This window comes from Cryptomeria japonica, chromosome 1, assembly GCF_030272615.1.
Source record: "Cryptomeria japonica chromosome 1, Sugi_1.0, whole genome shotgun sequence".
Taxonomy (NCBI): domain Eukaryota; kingdom Viridiplantae; phylum Streptophyta; class Pinopsida; order Cupressales; family Cupressaceae; genus Cryptomeria; species Cryptomeria japonica.
In genome coordinates, this window is record NC_081405.1 from 39821499 (window position 1) to 39846957 (window position 25459).

Here is a 25459-nt window from a genome sequence, read left to right on the forward strand (position 1 = left end):
GGTTGATGACCATTTACGAGTGGATCATGAAAATATTGAACCAAAATTTTATTGAATATGTCGATGCTTAAGAGTAAGATGTGGGTGTCCACATAATACAAAACCAAACATCCCCTTATATAGAACCTTGAATTCGACATGTTACATCAAATTTGGTGAACACTTGGGAAGAACTCATGTCTTTTATGAAAAAACAATTTCAAAAAGGGATGTCCACCATACTACATAATCTAGACAAAAATAAATGTTGCCAATCAATGAAGCAAAACACCCCTATTTTGATTATACTATAACCTTCCCAATTTAGAAGTTTCAAGGTGGCTGGTAAGAATAAGCATACTACATAATCTAGACAAAAATAAATGTTGCCAATCAATGAAGGAAAACACCCCTATTTTGATTATACTATAACCTTCCCAATTTAGAAGTTTCAAGGTGGCTGGTAAGAATAAGCAGCCAACTGGTCACAATGATGTACTTTTGCCTAGGATTTAAAGGCAAACTTAAATTGTTCTATATATAATTTGATCAATCCAAAACATGGTGACAACAGTAAGGTTGAGAATGTTGATTTAAATGTGATTTGGTTGCATCAAAATCTCTTGAAAACAAACATTTCACAAATGACTTGCCAAGTTTTAAACTCACATAAAAGTTATGAATGCCATCCTTAATGGATTGTCTTACTCCAAAATGAAAACACTCGAGTAACAATTGTCTCTGGATATTACAGAAGAGTTTCTCTGAAATACTACTAGGATGAAAATTCAAATTCTAAAAATATAAGACATTTTACTTTTTTACAAGGGTAATCAGTTTTTCCAAGTGTATACTTTTACCTAGTGCCTTACATAATTGATTGCAACAAAAGTCGGGACCTTGAAATAAATAATCTTTTCCTCTAGTTACTTTGATTCTCCATGAATGAGAAGTTGAAAACATCTACTCACCGTGTAATGTTTTTGTTACTTCAGGCAAAACATTGACAAAAATGAGAGCATACATTGGAAACTGCATTGCAAGAGATAGCATGTATGGGGCCCATACAAAATAGACCCTTTACATTATTTGCCACATCATAAGAACAGAATCGTGTGGCATATGCCCTTAGCGTCTAACTTTATGACAAATATTATGTCTTACAATGATAGACTGCTACTAACATACTGAATGTGAAAAATATATATAGCTTGCCCTAAAACTTAGCCTTGCTTGGTAGTTGCTGACTTAATGATATCCACAAATTCAGCCTGCAGAAAAAATGGACAGTCAAACTAGTCAGAATAAAAAGTGTGCAAACTTGAAGGATTCGAATATCACCTTGGCTTATCAAAGATAGAAAGAAAACTAACAGTAAGCAGCTAACCTTCAGAGAAGCTCCTCCAACAAGAAATCCATCAACATCAGGCTGTTGTGCCAGCTCAACACAATTTCCAGCATTCACAGAACCTGTGAGTTACAAGACAAACAGCACTGTATTTATTCCAGCAAAACAAGCAGCAGACTAGCATTGTACGAAATGCATTCTGCATAATGTATGCAAAAACATATCATCCTACAATGGCGAAGAGGATCAAGTTTCCTTTTTCCATTTTTGACAAAAAAGAAGATGATGGTGATGATAAGAAAGAATCTTTCAAATTTCAAGGAAACAAATAGTGAGAGAACACAACTTACCCCCATAGATAATCCGGGTTGATTCTGCTACTTCAGGACTAACATTTACTTTAAGCCAATTCCTTAATTCTGAGTGAACCTGAGCAGAAGTATTGAATAGCATTATGTCAAGAAAAGTAAGATTGAATAAGGTTTACAAAACATATGAATGAAACGAAGCAAAAAATAGATTAAATTTTCATTCTGTCCGGACAGAAAGAAGCCAAAGAACCAAATATAATAATGTAATCCATATTCTCACCGCCTCTTTTCATCCAATAATGCACATAACACATGCAAAATCACTTACAAACATTATAGAAAATTACATATGGGAATTAGAAAGCACCATAGAAAATGATGCCATAAATCCTTAGCTCAGTAACCAGGGTACTGGTGCTAGTATGATGAAGAGTGCGGAGATGCACAATTTCTTTGAGGAAAGGTTCGATATAAATTGTGTATGTCCATTGAAAATAAATAAAATTAAAATATAAAAAGTAAAAACAAAAAATCCACAACACTGATTAGATTGTAAGGTTTTCAGAGTCACTGAAATTAGAACTAAGAACATAAAGTCTTAAGAAAAAACTGTGGAGATTTTATATCAATGTTTCAGATAACCTGCTGTGATCCATCATCAAGATAACATCATTGTTTCCAGGAGGGGAAAAGGCAATGAGAGAATGGGGTTTCGGGACAGGAAAAACTTTCATAGAAATTAGGGATGTTCTGGCACCTAGTAAAAATAATATTTAAAAATTTAAAAGAGGTAAGTGGCAAGAAGCAATCTAACATCAGAGGACAAATGGCAATGCCAAAAAAGGTTACACGTTCCTGGGTTCTGGGTTGTTGCTGGTTTGACAGGTATTTTTTTTGGCCTGTCCAACTGTGTTTCTTCGGGGATTGTTCCCCTGTTATGTCGTCTCTCTTCACCTTTGTTCTTGCTGCTTTCTTAATCAAAAACAAGCTCAAAAATTCATCATCCAATGAACATCTCAAAAACCAATTGTAACTGGAACTACTAAACTGAAATGTATCCTACAATGTGTGCCCAACCTAAAATCAAAAGAGCTTAAAGTAAGTGGCAAGAACCAACCTACCATCAAAGGACACAATGGCAATGCCGAGAATAGATACACATTGCTGGTTTGAGCAACAAGCTCAAAAATTCATCATCCAATGAAACATAGTTGAAAAAGTTGCAGAGTACTTGCAAACCAAAAGCTACTAGCACCTTTTTGGAAAACTCGCAGCAATTTTTGATAAAAACTCATGATTTTTCATGAAAAACTCACCTAAATGAGTATAACTTTGTTTTTTTCATCTAATATTAAAAAATTTATATGATTTTAAAAACTTTTATAAACAAGAAAAGCACCAAACACCTAATTTTGCTCACAAGTGATAAAATTGTGAAAAATGGCATACAGTGAAGATTTGTGTGGTTTCTAAGGCCTTAATTTGGTCTTGGTGGCAGGGTATCTGCCCCTTGACCATGCCCTATATCGCGACCCTGGAGGTGCTGCCCTTGGACCCCACAAGGGGGACTGCCCCTCAACCCCACTGGGGGCGTTGTTCCCAGACCCTCACAAAGTGATTCAAGACAGCAAGTGTATCATTCAAAACAATGCCATGAAGATTAAAATCCTCACTAAGAAACTAAAAGAAACGACAGGAGGACTCAATGTTCAATGTGTACGTGGTAAGAATGTCAATGTGGGTAACAGTGCTAGGGCCAAGACCCATAAGAAGAAATCCTAGGAGGGGAAAAGAGATGTCCATGACTTCACGCAGCTGCATGAAAACTTCTACCAACAAGAGCTCAAGGGAACAGAGATAATGAAGAAGCTTTAATGTCCAAGTGTTCTATTTTGTTTTTGCTCATTTCTCGTTTCTATTCATTGGGTGGGTTGGGATCATTGCTTTATGATTTCTTTGTTATTGTTTTGCTATAATCTTGTCGTTTCTTAGCTGGTTGCAATGGGTTCCAAGGCCCTTCAAAACCTATTTCACTTATATATTCAAAAGCAAAGAAATTTTAAAATAAATGGATGGATTGAGTCCTTCATATACCTTCCTGCTTTATTCTCTATTTCTCATCTTCTTCTTAGTTGCAAAAGTAAATTGCAAAAATGCAAAGTGCAATTAATGAAACGATAAAGTGAAAATGGACTAGGTTTTTTGGATGTTCAAAGTACAAATCTTTATCTTGGGAGGCCTCGTGGACTCTCCCATGAAGGCCCTAGGTTTTCTTTTTAAGCTATTTTTATTTTGCATTAATGTCTGTGATATGTAGAGATTAGCCCAATAAGTGCAGTTGTCAAAGGGGGGTCAAGGACTGTCAGGATTAAGGTGCCATCTACCCTGTAAATTCTATGTCATGTTGCATGGTTCCAACATCCTTGGAAAGTGTCCTAGGGCATCTAAGGTGTATTGGGAAAACATTTGGAAATATTTATTCTCACTATTATTTGTAATACATTCATGAGGGGTGATGGGTTCTGTTGTGACGTTTTCACACATTGCCCCATTGCAAATGGGGACCCCCACTTTTTTCACTTTTTAGGGTAGGTGTTTGCTTAGGTTGTCTTAGTTTAGTAGTAGTTTCCTAGTTTTAACCTTTGTTCATGAGAGGGGAATAGTCTAGTGTGTCAAGATCAAAAGAGAGGGATATTGTCAGAAATGAGAAAATTGTCTAGTTACAAGTGTGTTGAAGTTGCCTAAGTCAGTTAGTTTGTCCTTTGGAATGACAAGTTTATGTTTTGCCTTAAATGGAATGAGCAAAAAGATTTAAATTTTTGGAAAAAGATGTAAAAATGGGTGAAAATGCTAAAAGTCCCTATAGGAGTTGTTTTCCACTCCCAAGAGGTGAAATGAACCTAAAAATGCACAAAGTGCTGATGGAATTCTATTTTCCACCATTGAAAATTTGGGAAAATTTATTAAGTCCCAATAGAAATAGAATTTCCACTACATAAATTGATGAAATTGATTAAGTATGGGATTAGAAAGCATGAAAATTGGCAAAGTCCCGATGGAATGCGTTTCTCCACTATGCAATCAAGATGAAAATGCATAAAGTCTCGATGGAGAGCATTTGTCCACTCCATTTTGGGCATCAAGGTACCAATTTAATGTTAGGACAAGAAAAGTCCTGATGGAGGTCAAATTTCCACTCCAAGACTAAGTTTACAAGCAAATGAAAGTGATATTGTGAAAAGTCTCGATGACTAGAGAATTTCCACACGAGGCAAAACAAAGGACATGATGAGTCCCGATGGAGGTTGTTTTTCCATTGGGCCTACAAAAGTGAAAATGTGTAAGGAAAGTGAGCACTGATGACCCACATTTTTCCACTTGAGGGAAAAGTGACCAAGGTAAGATGAAAATCACGAGTCCTAATGAGGATCAATTTTCCACTTGAAGGGAAAATGATTAAATGATGCAAAAACAACATCAATGTTGAGTCCTGATGGAGGTCGATTTTCCACTTGAGGCTGATTTGCAAGGATTTGAACAACTTTAAGTGTCCAGATGACCATCGATTTTCCACCAAGGGGCTGGAGATCAAAAATAACTTGAGATTCTTAAGGACAATCAGTCCCGATGACTAAAGGATTTCCACTTAAGAGGAAATATGAAAGGAAAAGTGAATTTATGGTAAAAAACAAAGTCCCAATGGCTATCGATTTTCCCCCTTGCATGATTGAATGAGTTTCTTAATGCAAAATGAATACGATTTGAAGGAAAATCAGTCCGCATGAAGAGTGATTTTCCACCATTCCATTTCGTGGACAGACAAGGAGGAAAATAAAGCTAAGTTTAAATGTCCCAATGCATATCATTTTTCCCCCTTTTCTGAGGTAACTTTGTTATTTATCACACATGCACTATATAGTGAAAGCAAGAGGTGAAGAGCTGAATAAACACAGGCCAGCAAGCATTAAAATATCATTGAGTTGCTGATCCAATTCCAAGTCGGCTGGAGGGTGAAGGAGATTGATATCGCCTAAGGGAGAGTGCGCCACCATTGAAGATCATGTGGCACCATCATCGAGGATGATTTTGTACCACCATTAAAAACGTTTTGAGCTCAGCTGAGAACAAAATTACCAGCTAGCATCCCAAAGGGAAAATGCACCATTTCCAGCCCAGCGAACAAAGATTACATCAGCAACATGAATCGCCCAGGTGAAAGGATGACATTCAGCTGATAAGGCATGATTTTCAGACATATTTTCAGACCTTTGAGACTCAAAAATCAGATTTGAACAGCGAACTGGGTTGCAATATCATTCATGTTCTGAGTTTGGAAGGGCATTTTCAGTGTGATGTCCCCACGTTGAAATATAATTTAATAATAATAATGATAATAAAAATTAAAATACAAAAGAATAAACATAAAAATTAAAGTAAATTAAATATCAATACACTTATTTGGTATTGAATAATCATCCATTAATTTCTGTAGTAACCTATTATGAATAACCATTTACCTTTATAATAAATTATTAATAACCATTTATCTTTATAATAATAAGTTATTAAATAAAATATTGGTTTGCAGTCAATATCAATTACTATTAAATAACTATTAATAAACACCTAGTGGCAGACCAAATCTGACACATGTCAAATTTGTCTGCCTTTGCATACATGTATAAAAGAAACAAGGAACCATAGAATGTAGTCTTCAATACACGGGAAGACTGCGAATTGTCTTACACCCATTCAAACACTTCCCGTGCCCACCATTCGTAGTGGAATTGCGATGATTGCAGACAGGAGTATATTGCAGCTATTCGACGGGTTAGGAGATGTGGCCATGACAAACAGTGTAATGAGCAATGAATCAGAATTATTATTGAGTTACAGACAGCGACACTCTTGTACTCGATACTTGTATTATCGTGGATGATGAAGATGGAGAGTATGAAAGTAATCTTGTTAAGACAGTATTTAACAGCGATTAAGATAATAAACAATTATTCATGAAGAGATTCGTCTAAGGGAAAGGTATGTCCATTCAGTCCATAAGGTATTTAGAAGGATGAATGTTCATTCCAGGAGGGGTATGGAATAGTCTCAGATCTCATCTACGGCCATTATTGGATTGTTCTATGAACTATAACCTTATAGGTGTAACACCAGATAAGTCCGTCCATTAAATCATCGTGCCAGAGTTCACTGAAAATTGCAAAGGTCATTCTGCACTCTTATACATCAGCAAACCACATTCCTATAAGCTGGTGCTGATCCTTATTCAGACAAGGCGGAGGATTAGGCATAATATGGTGGAAATATTTGATCATTAGAATATCGTGGCGAGAGTCCCAGAAAGTGGAGAAGATCTTTCCATGCACTACTTCAGGTTGACATTAGACTTCATATAAATACATTCCTATTTGCTGATGTTGGTAATTATACAGAAGATCTCAAACAGCCCAGTTAAGTGCACATAGATAAGACATCATCAGAGGGGAAAATATATCACCAGCGAGGGGTGTTCAGATTATAATCTGTTCCAATTGATAGATTTTGCAAATCAGACGTTACAGTCAAGAAGGAGCAATACATGTCGTGATTGTTTATACTAAAAGGTACATTTAGGCATCATATCCATAACTGCTTTTGCAAGCTTAGAGGTCAAAATCTGAGATAGTAGCATATCGCACAAAGTTGTATTCATATTTGCAAAGCGCACCGCTGCCAGAAATACATATCAATAACATAATTTATTGCTTGTACCAGACATGGTATTTGGTATATCTTCCATTATTGGATCTTTGCATGGATCTTGATAAAGCAAGAAGAAGGATCTAGGAAATTGTCCTAATTTTCCAAGGGAGTCAAAAAAGGGACATCACATTCAGACTTACACGTTAAAATCAGACCTTTCTTAAGTCTAAAAAATCAAGTTTCCGTAAGGCAAAATTTCCAAATTTAGATTGAGACCTTCACATTTTCCAGAATCGGTGTTGCATAGTTCCAATTTTCTGATTTTAGCAAGCTAAAAATCAATTGAAATCAGAACCTAAGTTAATTCTGGAAAATTAATTGTTCAAATTATCCATCACGAGCTGGGACAAAAGTTGGGAGCCAAAAGTCCCTATGAGGTTCGATTTTTCCACCCAAGGGTATGGAAAGCATTACAAGGTAAAATTTACTAAGGACTGATTTTGTCCCTATACCCATCGATTCTCCACTCCAAGGGTAAGGCATCAAAATGAAGTAAAATTTGCTATGAGCAAGAGTCCCTATGACCTTCGAATTTCCATCATGAAAAATGATCATGAAGATAGTGATAAATTTCAAGGACTGAATTAGTCCCTACAAGGATTGATTTCCCACCAAGATTGAAACAAAGTTTATCCCATAGGTGTTTGATTCAATATTTGTTTGTTTCGCAGGTCTGCTACAAGGGAAGCATGATGATCAAGGCTTGAGGTGACAAAGGATCCAGCTTGCAGGTATACCAAGGGCTCAACACTTCAAAGCAACAAATGATGAAGGATCAGCTCCAAGATGACAAGCAAGTGAAATGCAAGAATGAAGAAACTCAAACAATGCTATGAGGAGGAATCAAGGTTCAAATTCAAGAAAAGATAAAGGCACGATTTGGAAAAAAGACTAGCTCAAGCGTGAGGAAAGGAAAACTTCACTATGATGGTAAACAAATGAGAAAAGACAAATCCAAGAAATGATCACAAGGAATTCCAAACATCATGAAGAATGTTCAAGGCAAATTGATTAAGTCTACAAGGCATGTTGAGGTGGCATCCAAATCACCATTCATTCAATTAAAAGGTACCAAGTCAGCATTTGTTCAAGGATGGAACAAGTGACACATGACGCTACATCAAATATTATTTATCTTACCTATCCTCGTCTCTCATTGGCCAATGTAATGGTGGTTGTAACAAACCCTAATTAGGGTTTTATCTTGTAATCTTGGCCATTGATCTTGAATCAATCTGAGCCATTCATTGTAATGGGACCTCTATATAAGGCTCAGTGCTCTCATTTGTAAAGGGTTAATAGTTGAAGAGCTAGAAATTAGGAGAATAGATAGATTAGAAGTTAGAAGTTAAAGTAGAGTAGGAGAAGAAGAAATTGTTGCTAAGACTTGTAAATGAATATACTCTTTTCATTGAAGATATGGTGAAATGAGTTGTTTCAGCAAGTTGCATGGTTTCTACTTCTCATTTGCTTTAATGTTGATTAGATGAATGGAAGATTTAGTAGGTGATTAATGGTGAAATTCACATATCCATACTACTAGCAGTTTGCTGATTGTAAACTAGCCTTGGGTGGTCAACTAGAATCCTTATTCAAGCTTAACTTCAATTGCTATTCACACATTGATATGCATTGCCTTGATGGTGTCTATATTGTTGGTGGCAATTTGAACATCATATATTTACCTTAGAAGATTGCACTAGCTTTGCGGAGTTGTTCATTGATGTCAAAGCAAAGCCTAGTTGAGTCTCACCAAATCATTCACTACTTCTTACATTCCTAGGAGTAGATTAGTCTTCCTAAACCCTTCCTACTTTTGTCCTTTTTTTCAATTCAAGTTAGTTTAAGAGAGAAAACATCACAAGATTGCAATATCAGATGATCATGTTTCAGCAACGTTCAAACATTCAAGCATTCGTATGCAACGTATGTCCCCTTGTGATTCCAGCGATATCACATCGACCATTGAGCTTACCCACACGTCAAGACCTGCAATAGGAACCTTGGAGTCGTCTTGGTTGATCATATATTTAGCATCCGAGGTGATTTTGATCAAGAGAGGGTAAAATACTTTGGTATTTTATTTTGTAAGAGAGGTGTCTAAAAAATGCATCAACAAAATCCACTAGCACCAGTAAAGGTGGGTTGTGAACACAAATAATTAATACTGTTTTTCCCACATCGACACCTAAAATGGGATAATTAATGACAAGGGAAATGGACAAATGAGTGACCTTTGGGCTCCGAGTGGACACTTGGAAGAGGCAACATGTCTCTCTTGGTATTCCATCATTTAATGTAATGTTTATCTTGCAAGATTGGGCACCCAAGTTGGAGGGAAAGTATTGGAGCCAAAATCAATGTCTTTTTGACTTCCATGGAGGTAATCTAAGGATCGGTATCGTTTGGAATGAATAGCCTTCTTTGGACACCTTGTTTGGTGGTTTTGGAGCTCTTGCCATTCTATAAATTCAACTCCTTGGATGTATAATTTATGAGGAACAGTTAACTATATAGTTACTTTGAAGGAACAGGGAAAAATGGTAGGACCAAGGACAAATGGTAGGCACAAGGAGATTGTTCACAAGTACACAGGTGCTGCCATGTTGGAAGAAAAGATGAAAATGGAAGTGAATGTATTGTAATAACATTTATTTGTTGATAATGCATACTTGACCTCTCTTCTTGGTGGAGATTTTTTCCCCCAAGGGTTTCTCCACACAAATCCTGTGTTAGGTGATGTTCTTGTGTTGCTGATTCATGCCTCTTTGCTGCTATCTTATGGTGATGATATTCTTATTTTATTGTTGTAATAAGTTCACATAAGGTGGTGTTAATAAGCATGATATTAAGGCTGATTTTTAGCATAATAAAGAAGAAAAGATCTAATCATGTTATTTCCATATTAAGACAACTTAATTTTCAGATTTGCATATAAGTTTCATATTTTAATATTGTATGTTGTCCAAGCCTTGTATCTCATCCTTTGATTGGTTTATTGGATAGAGATTGAATTTCAGAACCTTTGTGTTTGACTTTGAACCTATATATTTCACAAGGACCGCTTGAGTTCACAATAGGGGGATATCCCCCAATTTGGAGGGATGTCTCCAAAAAAGAAATGTGGCATGGGGAGGAGACATTTTGTCCCCAAGATGTCCCCTATATGAGGGGGCATCTAAGTAGATGCCCAAGGGACACATCCTAAGGCTACATTGAATAATTGAAATAAGTTGAGAATTGCAAGATATAGCTTTCAATACATAGTGCTCATGGCACCAAATAAGGAACAAAAAGGCTAAATCTGCAATCCTCTTGGCAATCTTCTTTGGCATTATTATATATTGAATATTATATCTTGTAATCCTCAACTCATTTATGTTATCTTCATGATAGATCACGAAGTATGATCTGGAACATGGATACAAAAATCTCCTTAACAGTTTTTCTAGAAGTTTCTTAATCTCCATAATGTTAACGTTAAATGCATAAAATAAACAAGCATTACCAAGAATGCATAATTCAAGATATCAAATAAGACATGTATCATATCATATAGTTTTATGTTATCTGTTCATAACACCAAAATGGTCAGTGGTGACAGTCAAACTCAAGGATTACATGGATAAAATCATAAATGATCATATAGCTTTTCATTGAGAACACTCTAAATCAGAAATTAGCTCATTCTAACCAGATGTAGTAGAATTAGTGGCACAGCTGCTCCCATTATAGCTCCAACATGCAGCTCATGCATACAAATTTAAATTAATTAATTGTGTTTTTTTCCTGGTTATGTCTTTAATCTTGTTTTATATGTTTTTATTATGTGTGTCATTGGGCAATCAAGTCCTGCCTGGGTATGTCCCAGTATGCAGGACTACCATAACTGACACATTCCCAATCAAGATAAGGGATAACATAACAAGGGAGATACCTGGGAGGCACTTGTACCAGAGCTGTAACAGTAGGGGTACAGGAACCTCCAGGGCAGCAGCTAGTAAGAGAGAGTCCTAAGTAGAAATAATCCCTATGATCAAATTCTGTAATAGTCTAAAGTGTGCTCTCCTGACCATGGGATGATAAATGCCACATTATTTAGTAATTTTACGGTTACCTGCTTTGAAATTTGAATGTTTTTCTTTTGAGGAATAGTTTTTAGGTTATAATCTAGCCATAAGGGAATTATGAGAACTAAGTATTGTTTGGAATACACCATTGCAAAATTCATGGAATTATCGATTTTCCTTTAGATGCATTTCCCAACTCCTCGGCTTAGAGATTTCAGATGACAATAATAGACATCAGTGTTGATTCACTTACAAATGATTCCCAGACATTACAGACAATGGAGCTCATTTAAGTTTCAACATACCAATAAGATTTACTACTTTCTCTGCTACTTCAAAATGTCTCTTCAGCAATATTTGTATATATGCTGCTGTAAAACCCTATAAGTTAGAGACAACCATACCTATCATGTTAATCTCATACAGTGAGAGGATTAGAGGTATTGAAATTGAATTTTAGTCTTCTTATTTCAACATTATACGATGTTCTTGCAAGTTAACTAATCACAATTTGTAACCACTGCCATAATAAGCATTTGGGATATGAAGGTTTTACCTCCTGAGCCTGGGCTGGGGTTGCGACTCTTCCAGTGCCAATGGCCCAAACAGGCTCATATGCCACAACAATATTACTCCAGTCTTTCACCTTCTCTGCACAATTATATTCCTATAATTTATTAGCAACAAGATGAGAAACCACTCACAAAGCACACTAATAATATCAGAGACAAAACGGATGATAAGCTGAACAACGACAAATTAACTTTTGAATGATAAAATCTTTAAAATAAGCAATTCAAAATTTCAAACCATGTTGAATGGGATGAGAGCTCAAGCTGTAAAGCAAATGGGCTTGCAAAGTAGAAGACAATTCCAACCACGGGTGACACAATAAGATTTTATAATTAGAAAAAATACCACATCTAAAACACTGGGTGTGGCATACCCCAACTGACAACACTGAATGCAAATCCAAGATGAATTTGGCAGGAAGATAGCCTTCCGTTGTGGCAACTAACCCAATGGTTACCCCAAAAAGGGGAAATGCACCAAATCAAAAACAACCAAGAAGCTCTAGAAAGCTTACAGTCAGAGCCATGCAATCATCACAAACTGTGCATTTGAGCTGGCCAATTTAACTAAGTTTTATCTCATTTACATGATATCTTGCTCCAATGCATAAAACAGAAATCAATATAAATTGGAAAAGAAAGTGCAATATTTGCACTTATTTCATATGATACTTCATTTGAAGACTCAACAGATGACATATAAGGTTTTACTTGAATCACCAATTACGACAATGATCGTGGAATTGCTCCCAAGTAGATCAAATAAAGAAAGTAGCAAATAGGAAGTCAAAGTGACCAATAAACATGCATCTTAAAATGCAAGTTAAATGATCTACAAAAGGAGTATAGTCTCTTATGCCAAATATAATAATCAATTCAATACAAGACCCAAGCTTAGAAAATTAAAATCTATATTTGCACATCTTGCATACAACAATAGAGTGGAAATGCCAGTAATCATAGCTTGTTTAGCATTAGTTTACTTGATTTCTTGAAATGTAAATCGCAAAACTGATTGGAAGGGAAAAGAACAAGGCAATTCATGTTTCTTAAAACAGTTCAGCTAACTGATTTTAGAAGCAACCAGTGTGCCCAATAAATGTTAGGATATTTGGTAAGGTGTGTTGTACACCACACCTTGAAAGCCATGTAGCATTTTAATATTTATATTGTGTTGTAGATTTTGGCTCCTCACTAAAAGGGGCACCACCCTTGGAGTAATCCATGAGATTCCTTGGATGAAAAAGCTTACCATCCAGAACGTTAGGTATGCCTTGTATGATACTTTGTAAGAGCATGATGAAAAAAAAGGAGTTACATGTAAGTTGGAATGATTCTTGAAAAAGAAGAATCATTACTTGAACTCCCTCTTTGGCTGTTGATGAGTGTATATACTATATACTGTATTCCATCTCGATGCTCCTTAGTCTATATGTCCTGTGTTGGCATTGACAAAAAAGCGAAAAAAGACTTTGTGTAAGCCAATGCTGCTGAGATTGCCTGAACTCCTTCAAAAGCAAGGAATTGAGCGTTTGAGGTTGCATGTAAAAGTATCTGTCTTTGTAATCTCTTTATTGAGCTAATATAGTGAGTGACACATATTTGAAGGCTGGTTTTTTTTAAGAACATCATATTAGATGAATATCAAAGTGTACATATTCAACTGTGCCAAGCCTGAAAGCTATTAGTCCAAGACTAGGAAATATAGAGAGAAGGATACACAGTAAAATTCATTGGGACAAATCAAAATCTAGGATCTTCCTCAAATCATCTTGAAGCTTGGTCGACTACCCTTGAGTGGACAAACATGACAAATAAGGTTGGAGTTGTCAAGAGTGCATTGGCTAGCCCATTTGCTACTTTATTGTGTTCTCTAGTAACATGGCTGAATTGCACCACCTGAAACTTGTCCTACAGGCTTTGAATCTTCCCCAACTCTCTTGCTATTTGCCAAAGCTGATTAGTACCTTTGAGTCAGATGCAATTTGAAGCTTTTGCCAACCAGTTTTGAGAGCCTATTGCATTCCTTTATAAGCAACTTTGATCTCCGCTAGATTATTGGTTGTATGTCCCAATTTTCAGGAAAGAAGAAGGCTACAGATTATATGAATATCTACCAATGCCTCCCATACTAGCCTGACCCGGATTGCCCCTTCAGGCACCATCTGTGTTCAACTTATCATACCCAAAAGGAGGAGCTGTCCAGGGTCTATCCAAACGATTTTTCTTTTCAAGTCATAAGGGAGGTGTTGTTGAAGTCCAGGGTTGCAAAGACAGCTGTTTACATAAATGCTCCTATGAAAAATTTTTAAGTTAAGTCTCTTTGCTATTTTATATTTTCTGTTCATTATTAATATTCTTTGAGATTTGTTGACATTTATACTCTATATTTTAAGTTCCCATTGATAATTAAGTTTATTTTGACTAAGGGTTTCTGCAGTTGATGTCTAGTTTTGTAAAATGAATTCCTGAAATTTGCTTTACATTCGATATCAAAACTTTGATTAAGATTGATCTCTTAAAGATGGGACACTCTTCGGGTACTAAATTCTACTTCCAGAAGGAGCTGTGCATAAAAATCTGTACATACAGATTAAATGGCAAGCACATCTAAGAGGATGGATGTAGAAAAATTTAATGGACAGAATATTGAGCTTTGGAAGGTCAAAGAAAAAATTTCCCTATTGACAGATCTTTGGGCTACAATTTTTGGACAAAAACCATCTAGAATGATTCCTAATAAATCCAAAGATTAGATGTTGGGGTTGCAGAAAATTTGGTCATATAAAGTCAAGAAGGTAAAAAACAGGTCTGATGATGTTTCTGATTCAAGAATCTCCAATGAAAAATCTAGAGAAGTGCTTTTAACATCTTCTGAAACTCATGCATGTGATGATGCAAGGCTTATTGATTCTGGAGCTCTTTTTATATGACTCTCCAAAGAGAGTGGTTCAATGTATATTGGAAGTATAATGGAAGCGAAATCTACTTGGGTGACAATATGTCTCACAAATTTATTGACCAAGGAAAGGTCATTTTTGAATGGAAAAGTGAAAACTCTTATCTACAATGTTTCACATCCCGAATTCAGCAAGGAACCTGGTTTCAGTGAGTAAAATGAATGATGCGGAGGTGCATGCTATTTTCTCCAAAGAGGGCTGCAAAAGGGTGAGACAAAATTTGGAGTTAGCAAAGGGGATTCAGTATGGGACCTTGTTCAAACTCTGTGCTAGTACAGTGTATGGTAGATGTGTTTACTCCATGGCTCAAAGTGTCTCCACAATGCATGGCTAGTGCGGAAGCTCACCAAAAGGAATGGCACAGGCAAAGAATCACAAAGGCAACACCTTCTGTAAGGAGAAACAAGTTTGCTTGAGGGATGCCTCAAGCTATCACCTTAGTGATATCTTGGACGGCATGTAGACCAAAAATTTGCCCTAGGAAACCCTCAAGCTGTCACCAAGACAACACCTTCGAAAGAAAGAAGAAAAAAAGTTGTCTTGTTAAGGACACAACCTATCGCCAGGCCATGATGCTTTGGGCAAGGATAAAATTGTTGCTTATAAGACATCTTGAGCCATCAACCCCACAATACCTCAAAGGGTGGAGAGTCAAGGTGGTGCCAAAGTTTTGCCTCAAGTTATTGCCACTATGACACCTTGAAGGGAAGGGACTCTAAGTTACTAACAAAGGAGAAAAGCTATGACCATGGTGATGCCTCTTGCAGATAAAGGAATGCATATTTAGATTGATGAGCTCCCTTACCATACATTGTGGAGGCACTTTGAGCCATGGAGGCATAACTTCTTGACACAATGTATGGTAGATGTGTTTCCTCCATGGCTCAAAGTGTCTCCACAATACCTCATGGTTTCAAGAAGAAGAGAAAACAAGATGTCACCCTGAAGACCCTTGAAATGACTCAAAAGGGGTTGTTGGCAAAGAGAAATTAGAGGTATTCAAGAGATACCTCAACTTTCTGGACTAACATTTCAAATTTTCACCAATAAAAATTTCCAAGCTATTGTCACTGCAATACCTTTGAAATTGTGGCATAAAATACTAGGATTTAGGTGAAAAAAGTATTAGGGCCTCAAAGTTGAAGGAACTAGTTTAGGGGCTTGAAGACTCTCATTTGGATTTGGATTTCCATGAACATTTTAAATATGGGAAACAAAAACATGTCAGATTTAACTTGATCTCTAAAAAGCTTAGAAACTTTTGTAAGGACCGTGGTTTAGCTACAAAGAATACAACTCTATGCACAACTCAATCGCATGGAGTTGTGTGTGGATTGTCCTTAGGGTGTTGAGCATATGAATCATACCATCATGGAAGCTTCAAATCACTTTCAATGGGAGTTTCAGTAGTGACATGGTTAAGGTTGAATATGTCAATTAAAGTCAAATGGTCTTCAAAGTTTGTTGAGGACATGAACTATGTTGTCAAAAAAGTTGTCATATCATGAGCTTTGTGTAGAAACATAGTTGTATCAAACTATCTTCTAAGTTGAATGATCATGATGTTGGAACTATCGGTGTGCTATTCACCTACAAAGAACTATTGATGTGGTTCCTGGTGAGAGAAGTTGAACTTGTTCTAGTTCCTATTGACAGTGTTTATTTGCAGCCTAGTAAATATAGCTACAAGATTAGTTGTGGTGAGCTGTGAAAAGTTGCGGTGAGTTTTAGATGTTGAAACTTAACATGGAGGCTTGTCCAGGTCTAGCGTTGTTACAATTCCAACCGCAAATCATTTGGAGAACACACAACTACATACCTATCTGGGTTAGTTTCTAGAATGCATATAACAATGCAGAATGCAAGTCAATATGTAACATTCTTGGAGTACATGCAATGACAGCTAGAAGCATGGAGATGTTCTAAGGGATACTCAAAGATATCACAAGCAACTAGGAGCACTCAAGCGTTTTTCTCTACTACCACAAGCCATGGATAGTTTGGTTGTAGTGCAGGAAAATGTATGCAATTCAAATTAAAATAGTCAACAGACTTTGACCAAGTGTGAGCAATAGCAACTTAATATATGTAGTGATTTCCCGTGTGGAGAAGTCATATTTCATGTAATTTGTGATATGGTGTATCATGTTATGGTTGTCCGATTGCTGATTTTCTATGTGGCAGTTAGATACTTGAGAGTTGAGACAATCGAAGTTCCATGGGAATGTCTTGGCAGCTATATCTACTTGCTTGTACTGATGGAATGAGGTTCAGTTGGATGTTGACATTGAAGGTGTTCTTAACTTATTGAGAGGTTGAGAGTTGAGATAATCTACAAGAGAGACTATCCTTTACCTATGTATTCACTTGTTACTATCCTTTTGCTAATCAGTTTTTGTTTAAGTAATCCCATATAAATATATCTCATATATTTATAGTTTGCATAATATTTCATGTGCTTCCTTCAATGTTAAATTAAATTGTATAACATAACTTAAATTTGATCACATAATCTTAAAGTGTTCCAATAGTCTATCAATTGCCTATAACAGGGATTAAATTCACAACATTTGGTATTAAAGCATGTTGTATAGGCAAGGACCACATCATTTAGAGTCATAACCTAATTTGTAACCCTCAATTGTTGTGAAACACTAGCATGCACGAATAACTAGTTCTAGTGGGAGCCCTTGACAAAACTTGTCAGAATACAGAGCATATGTATTATTAGATTCATGGCAAGCACATCAAGTCTAAAATTGAAAAATTCAATGGTCAGAACTTTGAATTATAAAAGTTGAAAGTTGAAGACCTCTTGGTAGAGAAAAATCAATGGACAACAGTATCTTCTTTAGTAAAACCTATAAGTATATCTAATGAAGATTTGAGTAATTTGGATAAAAAAGTTGGGAGTATTATTCATCTATATATTTTAGATTTTGTGTTAACGAAGTGTCGAAAGACCCTTTTACATTTTTATAGAGGACAAAGATAAGAACCCTATATCAGTCAAGTAGTCTTGTAAACAAACTCTTTCTTGAAAATGAAATTATGTTCCTTGAAGATAAAAGAAGGTCCAGTCAATGATTATCTCGACCTTCAATTTGATTCCGAGTCAGCTAGCATCAATAGGATCCCAGATAAAAGAAAAGAATAAGCACAATTTACTATTATGTTCCTTACCTAATTCATGGAAATTTTGATTATTACAATCATTAGTAACTGTTCTTCACCCAAACTAGAATAATTAATTGAGGCTTTGTTAAGTGAATCAATCACAAGAAGATCCCTGGGTGATTCCTCTAATGACCTTGATTGTAAGGGGTAGATCTAAGGATAGGAGGAGTAAGTAATGGAATGGGGATAAAATGTTCAAAAAGAAGGATAAATCTAAGTCTCCTAGTAATCTTAAGGTAAAGTGTTGTAATTGTAGCAAGAGAGGTCACATAAAGATGAAGTCCAAGTCCAAGTAGGAGGACAATTCCACTAATAGATTCTTTGATGCTAATGAGGATGCTAGAGATGCATTTGTATCTATTAATATTATTAGTGATGACTCTTGATTAATTGACTTAGGGGTATCATACCAAGATACCTCCCTCATAAGGAGCGATAATATGATTCCAAGAGTATGATGGAGACCAAATTTTCCTTGGTGATAATAGCTCTCTTTGAATAATTGGTCGAAGGAAGGTCAAATTGTCTTTCATGGATGGGAGAGTGAGAACACTCTATGATGGTAAGCATGCACCGAGTTTCTCTAGAAATTTAATTTCTTTCTCTAAGATGATTGACTTTGGTGTACATGTCACATTTTCTGAAAAAAAGTGTGGGTTGGCTAGCACCAATTTGGTGTTGGCTAAAGGTGTAAGCCATGGGACTCTTTATAGGCTAGAGGCATCAACATTGTGTAGGTTAGTGAACCTAAATCAAGTTTGTTGTGGCATCACTAATTGGCTGATGTGGAGAAAAAGACTAAAAAAACTTATTAAGTAAAAATATGATGGAAGGTCTTTCAAATTGTTCTGTTGGATTTGATTTTTGTTGTGTGTTTGAAGCAAAATAGGGGTGTCATTTGCTTCAAGAAGCATTAGAGCGAGGGAAATACTGTAAGTGACTTACAGTGATGTCTTTGGTCTTGTCAGAATACACTCAATTGCTAAGTCCTAGTACTATGTCTATTTCACTGATGATTATTCTAGAAATGTTTAGGTGTATTTTCTTAGGACAAAAACTAAGGTGTTTTACAGGTTTAAGAAGTTTAAAGCACTTGTTAAAAATCTGACTGGTAAGTAAATTAAAGTGATAAGGTCAAACAATTGTGAGAAGTTTTTCTCTGAGGAGTTTGGGGCATTTTGCAAGCACACTGGTATTGTTAGCAAAGGACAACACCCTACACACCACAATAGTATGGAGGGCTGATGGTTACATAGAACCTTGTTGGATCGATTCAAAAGCCTGTTGAGCAGTTCTGGTCTAGAGCAAGAGTTTTTGGCATACCTAAGAAATGGGCCTCCTAAAGAGAAGACACCACTTGAGATGTGGTCAGATGTGAAGCTTGTTCTAACACACTTAAGAATATTTAGTTGTGAGATATTTGTTCCTGTGTGTAATGTCCCCACTTTGGAATAGAATTTAATAATAAATAATAATAATATTAAAATAGAAAAGAATAAAAATAAAATTAAAATTAAAACATAAAATAATATAATTAAGATTTTATTAATTTAATAAATGGTCAAAAGACATGGAAGGAAAAGTTGTGACTCCCTCAAACATGGGATATAAAAGGGAGAAGAGAACCTCATTTTGGGGGGAAAGAATTTGAAAATCAGAAAGTGCAGATCTGATTATGAAAGGTTGTGTCACTTCAAAAGGCAGGAATAATGAAGAGTTGCACTCTTTCAAAGGGTGCTAATGGTGAAAGTGTGTCTCTTGCCAAAGGACACCCATAATGAAGAGGTGTGACCTCTCCCTCACATTGAGAGATATGAAGGAAAAGAGTCAAAAGCATCCAGGGACATGATCATTGACCACATCAGATCAGAACTATTGTTAAGTTACAGGAATTCGCAGCCTCCTGGTAGGGGACATTACAATGTGCCAAAAAAGAACTACTGTCAGTTGGACTTCAAAGCTAAAAGTATGTTTTCATTAGCTATGGTGAGAATGTGAAATGCCACAGGCTTTGGAATCCAGTGACCCAAAAGGTTCTTTATTCAAGGGATGCCATATTGAAGAACTTTGAGTTTTCTTCTAGGAGGTACAAACAAATTTATAGGAGAGCAAATAGGATGCACTTCCAACCCACAAAATTGAGCAACAAAAATGCATCTATTCATGAACAAAAAAGTGGACACAATAATGTGGGGAAATGGAAAATATAGAAGAACAGGACACAGATGCAGCAAGATCTCCACCAGTGATAGCTATGAAAAGGTATACTAGACCAAAAAAAGTTCCGAAAAGACATTGTCCACTATACTTCCAATATGTTTTTGCTCTAACTTTGCATTAATGATGAACCAAGGCCTATAGGAGAAGCTCTATCTTCTAAGAAGAACATGTTTTGGAGAAATGTCATGAAAGAGGAGATGGCCACATTGCAGCAGAATAAGACTTGGGACTTGATTGATCTGTTTGTAAGTAGGAAACATCAAACAATCAATCTCCGACAGTATAGTCTGAAACTTAGCCAGTGCTCTCAAGAACGCAAAGTTTACATGCTGAACAAAAGCCACATGACCTCCAGGAGAAGATGACAGACATTGAGAAATATTGGACTGGTCTCTAATTTTATCCAATCCACCATAGTAATGGATGGAGTATCTACTACATCAGATAAAGCACAGATAAAGATTGATATCAGGAAATCTATCTTTAACTTTCAGCTTTTTTCTGTTATTTGTGGTATAACTTCTTGTGGTATGATAAGTATTTTTTGAATGGCCTATTTCATTTATAAAATGCTTGTCAAGTCTAGTTGGTTCTATCTTGCTCAGTTTTCGCATCTATGGATGACTTGTTCCCAAACCTGTGGTTTAGGGATTAGATTGTTCAGATTAATGCTTCAGCTGTAAGTGATAAGGTCTAGTCTGCTTCGTAAAGGCATGTTTTGATTGAGCCGAAGCACATATTTATTTCTAGAATACTTATGTTTCATCCCAGTCTTCTGTCACAGATTAATTTCATATTCACTTTACCCATCAAACCCTGTCAGGATTACAAGTACACAAAAAATGCATCATACACCAACCTGCTATTGCTTTGGTTTGTTCAGAGACTACATTCATTGTATCTCCAGCTTCTCGCTGCTCAAGAGTCTCTCCAACACAAGCTATCACCTTCAAACCTTGACCAAGGGCATAGGTTACTTTATCTGCAACAAACTACAAATCCATACAACAAGATCAAGACACGCAGCAGAAAAATAATAGACATACCTTAATATCTATATAATAACCCACAACTAACAATACAGACAGGTAGAATAGCATGTACGACCTATAAGATTGGTATTCAATTCATACAAGGAGAAACAAACCAAAAGATGGAATTATTATAAACTCACTGCCATCCTAAAAAATATAAAGATGAAAAACAAGTCATCAAACCAATAATGGCAATTTCATTTATTATGCCTCTATAGACAAATGATGATGTCTTGGCAATAGCGAAAACATCCATGAATATGTCTAACAATTATCAATATGCAAATGCAATGGTATACCTCATTCACTTCTTTCAGTATAAGCCTTCTTTCTGAATGGCCGAGAATAACCCATGGAATGTTTAAGTTGACCAGCATCTCTGCACTGCATTGACAATATAACAACACATAAAATTTAAGTCCATGAGACTATATCACTAGCAATATTTATCTCAGCTCTAACATTCTAAACACGCTCCTCCATTTTGGATATCACAGTCCATTACCCCCAATAACAGCAAAAATGTCAATTCATTAACATGAACAATGCAATACATATTAAGAAATGCTACTGATGAGAAGATCTCAAAATTTAGGAACATGACAGTCTATATCAAGAAGAGGAGTGAGGTTCTTCCCATAGTGTATTGGTTAAGTGGTGGTGGTGTTGTCGTGACCACCAAGGTTCAAACCCCGGCTGGGCCATTGTGAACACAGGCTTGTGCCTTCACTGATCCAATGTGCTCACAGGTTTGAGACTCGGCATTGTTACATGCGGATGAGGCCCCACGTTTGTGACCTCACCAGTTCATAGATCCGGGTCAAAAGCATTTCACATGGTACCAAAGGGCGTGTTGTGCCAACATCACCGTCACGTTAAAAAATTTACACGGCACTTTAAAAAAAAAAGAAGAGTGATGAAATAGACATTACTGGCAGACGCAAACAGATTTCTGCCAGAGAAAACAAAGACAACAGCTAACTGAAAACTGCGTGCATTTTCTCATTAGTAGTAAAATCGATAAAGAAGTTCTGACTCACACTGTGTTCATGAAATGCAATCCAATTCTAGCATTGCAATAAACCATTTTATGAATGACAAAAAAATTAGTAGTAAAATTGATAAAGAAGTTCTGACTCACACTGTGTTCATGAAATGCAATCCAATTCTAGCAGAGAGATGACCAATTTTTCATTGAATTGATCTAATAGATTTAATTAAGATAGTACTGTTTAGTGTAAAATTCATTCAGCAGACAAAATGTCTTATAAATTTGCTTTTCCTTCAGTCATGAACATAATTTCTCAGCTAAGCAGTGGCAGGCAAACACAATAAATGATTATGTTTTATATTTTCAAGCCTTATGGGTTCTATAAGAGGTGAGGAGGGCCTGTGGGACCCCCTAGCCCCTTTGAAACTGTTATTTCTATATAAATTTTTCTTTTTTCATTTCAAGTTTGTTTATTTCCACATACACATCCTGGGCCCATATTACTATACTAGTCCGTCTGCCCACTACCTGTCGCAGATTGAAATAGATTAGGCCATATTTTCAATGTGGGATAATACTGATTCACTAGAGCTCACTCCATATTTGAGCAAGAATTACAATGTATATAACTTGCTGTTTCAGAAGCTGGTGCCACTTGTGAAAACGAGAAGGCATGTATTTTTTTTTAAAAGCAGGTGAAATTGTGATTTTACCATCCAGCATACCTAGCATCCCCAAGACGGTCAAGTGACATATGGGCAGCCAAACATCTCTCAGACATTTCCTGATGTATCGTACTGTGTCAAGGATGTTCTGCAATTCTGAAAAAAATTGGGGACAGCCATGAGACATACACTACCTTCCTCCCATATCAGAAACACCACTGAAGCCAGGGATGCATACCCATGGAAGACAGTAAAAATCCTAAGTTAGAACGTTTATAAGATATAAAACTGATTTAATGTCTAGTATACTTCAATTAAGAAACCACTGCTACAATGTGTGAGATATTTTTTACTAGCTTCCTTCTCTAATAAAGAAGAAAAATTTTGATTTTTCATAATGGCTTGGTTTAATGCCATTATGGGCTCTTGCGGGCAGTACCTGAATAACCGGATTCCAAACTTTGATCCAATGGAAGAAACACTATGTAACCTGGGGACGCATACTTGACAAAAAAAGTGCCGTCCCAGAGTGGAAACGTCCAGGGGGCATGGGGACGCCTTGGAAACGTCCCCAGCCATCCCCAAAACCACCAAAACATTCAGTTATGTTTCCAGTACGCCTGAAAAACTCCTGGAAATGCTTGGGAACGGCTAGCCATCCCAAGATGGGCAGGAGATGCCTAGGCATTCCCTGACCATCCCAGGGATGGCTAGCCGTCCCTGGCACAGCAGTTATAAAGTTCTTTTAAGAAAACAGCAGAAAGTGAATTTTTTTTCCTTTTTTTTTTGTGTCTGTTTTGAGTATCCGTCTGTGTTTGTGTGCACAGGGGTATTTGCAGGTATCAAAGTGTGTGTTCTCTGTCTGCCTATTTTTCTAGGTTTGAGTCTATCTATCAGAATGTGTGCATCTAGTGGTTGTTTGTGTGCATGTTGTGTGACTCTATGTCTGTGTGTACATGTGCATGCGTGTACACTATCTCTGTGTCTCTTTGTGTGTGATTGAGTATTGAGTTTCTGTTTGTGTCTATGTCATATTTGTGTGAGTGCCAAATGTGTCTTTTCATCAGTGTGTGGGTGGGTGAGTCTGTGTGTGTGTGTGTTTGCATGTCTTTTGTTTCTGTGTTTGTTTGTCCATCTGTATGTGCACTGTGCACTAAACTCCATTTTGCAAATTTCTGATTCCTATGAAATACCCCATACTTTCTAACTTACCCCAAAAAAATTTTATTGTTTTGTCATTGTGACTTTCATCAATGAATGCAGTGAAAATATCAATAGAACTCCAATATTATATTTTAACTTTTATCGTATACGATGTCTTATCAATGCTATCATTATGAATATCTGAAAATTTCTCTATTTTTTGAATTTTCCCTATTTTTTAATAGCTGTCCCCTGCCCGTCCCTGAAACGCATCCCCCTGTCCTCACTCTACCCCATCCCCAAAATGCGGGGTAACATAGAAGAAACACCTTCAAGGGTGCTGATCTGTGTAATACTCCCAATCCTCCCATTACATATGGGACTCAAGAGGCCTTAAAGACAATAGGAAATGTTATTGGGACATTCAAGATGTAAGTTGAGGCCAAAGAAAAGAACCACTCTGTTGCTTGTTTGTGTGGATGTAGATCTTCTGAATTGTCTTCTCAAGGCCATTATTTTGCAAATGAACAAGTTAGTATTCAACCAGAAGATAAACTATGAGTGCATTATATCTGTCATGAGCATGGACATTTTCAAAGGGACTGCCCCTAAAAATTCAAAAGAAACTTCAAGTTCTACTAGCAGGGATCTCTCTTCTTCTAACCCCTTCTTTGCCTCATCCCAACAGGATCCTGTGGCATATGAAGCATGCTAAGGAGACCGAAGAGGTGGCCCCTTCTAAAGAGGATCTTGAAAATAAGTTGATATCACCCTTCCCTTTCAAATAGCATCAAATTCCTGTCATTGACTAAGAAAATGTGTTGGATGAAAAAGTTGTTCTTGCTTCCCATCTTCAGTCACTTAAGGAAGAAAAATGTAGAGGTTGGAACTAACATGGCAACCAAGAATATCACTGCCGAAAAAACAAGCTACCATGGATTTGGCTCTTAAATTGAAAAGAAAATCAGGGAAACAATTTGGATCTTCTTTTGCAAATTTATTGACATTGTCTGTTCAGATGTAACTTCCTTGATAGTGCAATTTTGCGTGTTTTGCCCAATTAGGTGGTTGTTTTGTTGGCCATCTGCTACAGTCATTCTTAGAAAATACTCTCTTTTTCCTAGTAGATTTCTCTTCTCAAAGTCTTTGTCTCTACTGTTGTAGCACTTGATGTAATCTTTGTACTTTTTATAAAAAAACACTTGTTTTCATTTTTAGAAAACCCCGCA

The 25459-nt window shown here is 36.5% G+C and overlaps 1 protein-coding gene across 1 annotated transcript in view; it reads right to left on the reverse strand.

Annotated features, from left to right (window-relative positions):
* Window positions 1-879: 879 nt before the first annotated feature.
* The window catches only part of LOC131027401 (triosephosphate isomerase, cytosolic), a 31854-nt gene continuing 7274 nt past the window's right edge, over window positions 880-25459 (reverse strand). The window contains exons 4-9 of the mRNA XM_057957444.2: window positions 21731-21815; window positions 21257-21389; window positions 12025-12119; window positions 1678-1756; window positions 1367-1449; window positions 880-1250 (exon numbers count right to left, since the gene is read on the reverse strand). Of these exons, the coding sequence (XP_057813427.1) occupies window positions 1203-1250; window positions 1367-1449; window positions 1678-1756; window positions 12025-12119; window positions 21257-21389; window positions 21731-21815 (523 nt within the window). The 3' untranslated portion in view covers window positions 880-1202. The remainder of the gene's footprint in view (window positions 1251-1366; window positions 1450-1677; window positions 1757-12024; window positions 12120-21256; window positions 21390-21730; window positions 21816-25459) is intronic.